Source organism: Suricata suricatta, chromosome 13, assembly GCF_006229205.1.
Source record: "Suricata suricatta isolate VVHF042 chromosome 13, meerkat_22Aug2017_6uvM2_HiC, whole genome shotgun sequence".
Lineage (NCBI taxonomy): Eukaryota > Metazoa > Chordata > Mammalia > Carnivora > Herpestidae > Suricata > Suricata suricatta.
The window spans coordinates 84,817,994-84,823,708 of NC_043712.1; the positions used below are offsets into that span (position 1 = coordinate 84,817,994).

At 41.8% G+C, this 5,715-nt stretch overlaps 1 protein-coding gene across 1 annotated transcript; it reads right to left on the reverse strand.

The window, feature by feature from the left end:
• Positions 1-1,149: 1,149 nt before the first annotated feature.
• Positions 1,150-5,708, reverse strand: INSL6 (insulin like 6). The gene is made up of 2 exons (XM_029920252.1): positions 5,355-5,708; positions 1,150-1,563 (listed from the first exon to the last, which is right to left on the reverse strand). The coding sequence occupies exons 1-2, from the start codon at positions 5,635-5,637 to the stop codon at positions 1,205-1,207; spliced, it is 642 nt and encodes a 213-aa protein (XP_029776112.1). The 5' UTR covers positions 5,638-5,708; the 3' UTR covers positions 1,150-1,204.
• Positions 5,709-5,715: the final 7 nt, after the last annotated feature.

A 5,715-nucleotide genomic window follows, 5' to 3' on the forward strand; every position in this document is an offset into this window, starting at 1 on the left:
GTCATTTTGTATCTAAACAGGTATTTAGAAAGATAACTGAATGTAGACTGCCCAGGAACTATTCAAAAAGTTCAGACATATTTATTAATGCATTGTAAGTGTATATGATATAAATACATGTGAAAAAGAACCTTGGTCCTAAGAAATAACAGCACCAAATAAGAATAAAAATTTTAATGGTAAAGAACATTACAGTACATATTTGAGAAACTTGAGAAATATTTCAAATGATACTTACCTCCTAATTAATGGTGAAAAGTAAAAATTCCACTTTGGATTCTATGGATTAAGGTTTTCTCTAATTTGTACCATAAAAATATTTCACATGTGGACAAAAAGTAGAAAAATACACCAAAAACTTAGTGTTACAACATTATATTGAGATATGCAAGCACATAAATAGAATAGGATTTCACCTTGACTTTTACCAGTGGTTCTTGACCTTGAACTGACCTCAGAATGAGCCGGAGGGCCTGTAACAAGCAGGCAGTTTCTGATTCAGTAGGTCTGGGGTGGGACTTGGGAACTGCATTTCTAGCAAGTTCCCAGGGGCTGCTAACACTGCTGGCTAGGTCAGCACTCTCTTCTGACCAAGCCAAAAGGGAGTATCACATTATATCAGTACTTCTGAAGCCAAGACATAGTATGCTGGAGAGAGTCTTTGTAATCTAGAGACCGTCACTGAACTCTCTTTAAGTCCTCAATAGAAACTTTCTGACCAGTTACTATAATAAGACGCAAGGAGTTAAAAGCCTACCCACTACTCCAGTGTAAGAGCCCGTACCGGGAGAGGCGGTTGGCTGGCGGTTTCCACGGCGGTCGGACAGATGTACCGGCATGCTGGGGTGAGCCTAGCACTCATGAGCATCAGCCTGTATGTCATACAGAAGGAATGCAGAGCATCCCATTGAAATGCAGCCTGCGAGAGTTTCAGCACAGTGACGAGCATGAGCAGGTAATTCTGAGATGTCTACGTGGATGGTGCCACCTCCAGTGAGATCTTCTTCAAATATAAAAATGTAGGAAAAATCGGGGTTACCAAAGAAAACACCAAGATTCCCATTACCACATTATTATTATTACTAAGTGCCTGCAAGTGCATTTAGATGATATTCACAGCAAAGAACCTACAAGGACAATTAGCAAAAATAAAGTAAAATAAATATATTAAGCTTTTATTAAGCTAGTAGAATTCCTATGATGGTTAGTATATCTCAGCCATGACTGACGTTACATGTTTCTTTAAGTTTTTATGATCAATATACGGAAAGCATGCAATGCTGAGTTCTTCATTAGTACATCCTCTAAGACAGCACTTTTCTGAGTATCCTCTGCGTTTTCTTTGGGGATGATTCCCCCAAAACACACTGCTTAAAGTTTTAATTTTATTTGTATTTTTCTTCTGAAGTTCTAAAATCTCATGAATATATTGATTGGTATCTTGTGAAGAGGACAATTCTTTTGTCTTATCTGGTGGCAAGTTGGCCCTTTTATATCTGTACTTAGGCAGTGACAACATCTCCAAACTGTGTACTGCTTTTTCCTCGGGGGCAGAAGTAGAAACTGTTGAGAGACAGGAAAAAAAATTCCTACTTTATTAAAATCTTCCGTTCGCTGAAAAATTAATCGTAATACTAGAATACTAACATCTGCTAACTATTAAAAAACAAGTAATCACATTTTAATAAAATGGCTGGAGCTGAAATCAAGGGTAGGACACTTAACCAACTGAGCCACCCAGGCGCCAAGAAGCATTTTTAATATCAGTTCACCAAACTGTCTTTCCCTTTGTCAGAGTCAGATAGATCATGGTTGGTAACTAACTTGATCTAACATAGAAATGTGTTGTGCTAGTACAAGTTAAAGTTAATCAACTATTCAGCCACATTCAAATGGACAGAAATGGCATAATTATACATTCTCTATTGGGAACACACACCTGTCTACAACTTCTAATTATTCACTGGAAATTAACAGGATAGACTGAATGTCATCTTTCCTTATAGATTAATAATTTTTAAAAATTTGGCACAGATTCAAGACAGATAAATAATTTTCACTCGTGGGAATTTGAGAAACAACAGATGAACATAGGGGAAGGGAAGGAAAAGTAGGATAAAAAATCATAAGAGACTTTTAAATACAGAGAACAAACTGAGGGCTAATGGGGATGGGCATGGGTTAAGTGGGTGACAGGCATTAAGGAAGGTACTTTTGGGGACGAGCACTGGGTGTCATATGTAAGTGATGAATCACTGAGTTCTACTCCTGAGGCCATAACTACACTGTATGTTAACTAATTTGTGAATAAAAAAAATGAACTTGATGCAAATTCACATTGATAACTTAAATCCATTTTTCATCCTTCCACATATTTTAAAACAACTGTGTTTTACTGCCACATGACATTTCCACCTCAGGAAACTGTCCTTTACATGGTTCCCACAATAATATGTTTCCACGGGTATGACAATTCTAAAATGTTGTAAAATACATTTTTATTTCTAACTAATCTTGTTTCACTAAAGCTCCCTCCTCATTGAATTAATAGCATTTATTCCTCCAGGGAAGTGTGAATAATACCTGAAACAAAGGAGTCATTAATCAGCTCTGCGTTTTAAAGTTAGTATTAAAAAATTTAATATTCTTTAAAAATTTTATAGTCCTCAGGGGCCCCTGGTTGGCTCAGTTGGTTAAGCGTCTGACTTCAGCTCAGGTCATGATCTCGCGATTTGTGGGCTTGAGCCCCATGTTGGGCTTTGTGCTGACCGCTCAGAGCCTGGAGCCTGCTTCAGATTCTGTGTCTCCCTCTCTCTCTGCCCTCCCGTACTCAGGCTCTGTTTCTCTCTGTCTCAAAAATAAGTAAACATAAATGTTTTTTTCTTTTCTTTTTTTTTGAGAGACAGAGAGAGACAGCGTGAGCAGGGGAGGGGCAGAGGAAGAGGGGGATACAGCATCTGAAACAGGCTCCAGGCTCTGAGCTAGCTGTCAGCACAGAGCCTGATGCGGGGCTCGACCCCACGAACCATGAGATCTTGACCTGAGCCGAAGCTGGACGCTTAACCGACTGAGCCACCCAGGCGCCCCTAAACATAAGTGTTTTAAAAATTTAATAGTTTTCAGAGCAGGCTTTGATGAGAAAAGGGATTCCAAGCTCTTTGTAAATAACAAACTCAAGCTTTTTGGGGTGCCTGTGTCGCTTAGTCGGTTAAGCCTCCGACTTCAGCTCAGGTCATGATCTCACAGTTTGTGGATTCCAGCCCCCGAGTCGGGCAGTGTGCTGACAGCTCAGAGCCTGGAGCCTGCTTTGGATTCTGTATCTCCTGCTCTCTCTGCTCCTTTCCCCACTTGATTCTGTCTGTGTCTCTCTCTCTCTAAAATAAACATTTAAAGCATTTAAAAAATAAATAACAAACTCCAGCTTAGATATCCAAATGTAAAGTTTTGACTACAGTATAGGTAGTGAGAGCATCAGACTGGCAGGGAGGGCCTCCCCGCAGCCCCTCCTGAATGAGAACCTGTCTACTCACAGCTTTTGTTCCCCAAGTGAATCATATGCCTGTCAAAGTGTGAGAATCACTGAATTAAAGTACCAGTGCAAGGCTGGGGAGAGACACTTCTTCCATTATAAGAGCAAAATAAAATGAGTTTACATGTAAGTAGGTTTGGTGGTAGAAAATGATCAAGATTCGGTCTGATGGTTTCTGTTATTTCTGTATGTCAAAGTTTTCATCCCCTTAGCAGCAATAGGAAGAATGGAATAAGTTCTGTTCATTCACTCATTAAATAAGAAGTTAATGAGCACCTATGATGTGGGAGGCTAATTTGTTTCAGTCATCCACTGGAAGGTGTTTTTTTGGACACAATAGTCCACTCCTTTCCTTAATTTCAGAAATCTTGCCTTTTGCAAAATTTGTCCAAATCAAATTAAATTAATTGAATTAATTTAAAGGCAATAATTTCAATGACCCTGCGTTACGGACAGCTTATACATAAAGTACATTTTTTTTTAAAATGGCAAACCATGTTGGTACTAAAATGTACAACTAACTACAGTTGGAAGAGAACAGTAGATCTGAAACAAGAATATTCTTCCTAAAGACTGCAGAAAAGCGTTAAGTATACATTCAGCATACAGTAGGCACATACTGTGTGCCAGGCCCTCTGCTAGGCATTTCAGATAAAAATATGCATGAAATAACCCCTATAAGACAGTATGGTATACAGGACTGGCTGTATGCATCAGCGCTTAGGAGAACTTTACATTTTCCTTAAAGCTCTGTTGTCGCGGTCTTGAACGTCTCAAAATTTTTATCTTGTAATTGAAGTGTTAAGTACTTGAACTTCTGGGGAGCCTGGGTGGCTCAGTCTGTTAAGTGGCCGACTTTAGCTCAGGTCATGATCTCAGGTTAGTGGATTTGAGCCCCTCATCGGGCTCTGTGCTGACAGGTCAGAGCCTGCAGCCTGTCTTCAGATTCAGCATCCCCCTCTCTCTCTCACCCTCCCCTGCACATGCTCTCTCTCAAAAATAAATAAAAATATTTTTAAAAATTAAAAAAAAGTACTTGAACTTTTTTTTTTAATGTTTTATTTATTTTTGATACAGAGAGAGACAGAGCATGAGAGGAGGAGGCGCAGAGAGAGGAGGAGACAGAACTGGAAGCAGGCTCCAGGCTCTGAGCTAGCTGTCAGCACAGAGCCCGAGCGGGGCCCGAACCCACGAACGTGAGATCTGACCTGAGCCGAAGTCGGAGGCCCAACCGACTGAGCCACCCAGGTACTTGAACTTTTAAAGTGAAGTCTGATGGGGCAATGGACCGTGTATGTGAGCAGAGGAGATACTAACAAGGGAGAAAAGCTTCTTATTTTAGTACCTTCAATGGCCCTTTCTTGCTTTTGCACAAGGTGCCCTGCATTTCTGTGCTGCACTGGGCTGGGCCGATTATGGGGCCAGTCCTGATGATGCTCAGATAGATCTATGTGTTAGACATCGTGGTCGATGGAGAATGGAGTGAGAAGCTATGAAAGAGTCAGCGATGACCTCACAAGGAAAATGAAACCTGAGGTTTTCAAAGACAGAGCGGAGTTTGCCAGGTGACAAGTGTAGTTCGCGAAGGGGAAGCTAGGGAAGAAGTAGCACTCTTACGTAAATGGATAGATTTATATGTGCATACGTATTTCCTCTAGGTTAAAAAAAAAAGCTTCATTGTCTGTTGCCAATATACTGGCTTATAAAAATTTTTTATTTTTCTGGGTACTAGGCACAAATTCCATTTCCCGAGGAAGCTCACGGCCTGGCACAGTGGATTTGGGGAAAAGAAATGTACAAACACGCCTTTGGTTTATATTTTTACCTGGGTTTGTGCCTCTCGCCCAGGCTGGGAAAGTGGTTTGGGAGCTTTCCAACCGGTCGGGGATGAAGGTCTCAATCTTCTCGTCGGCCTGGGGAAACAGCGGGATCTTGGGGGTTTCCTCCTTCAAGAAGTGCCAGCTGACGTTGCCACAGAGTTTTACTATTTCCTTCATGAGGTGCTTGCCGCACAGCTTCCTCGCTCTGCTGACGTCGCTCAGCTCCCGGGACCACCGAACTAACGGGAGCCCGAGCCACAGCAGACACCAGCCGAGCAGCCGCGGCATCGCCTGGGGCCGCTGCCGTGTCCGCGGCGCGGCGTAACTGCCGCCCGCCGGGCTCCGCCCACCACCTGCGCCCGCGCC

Bases quoted from the DNA above. Each gene is read 5' to 3' on its own strand.
- INSL6 (XM_029920252.1), bottom strand. From the start codon at position 5,637: ATGCCGCGGCTGCTCGGCTGGTGTCTGCTGTGGCTCGGGCTCCCGTTA. The intron at 1,564-5,354 runs GTAAAAATATAA...GTCTCTCAACAG, and splicing joins GGCGAGAGGCACAAACCCAG to TTTCTACTTCTGCCCCCGAG.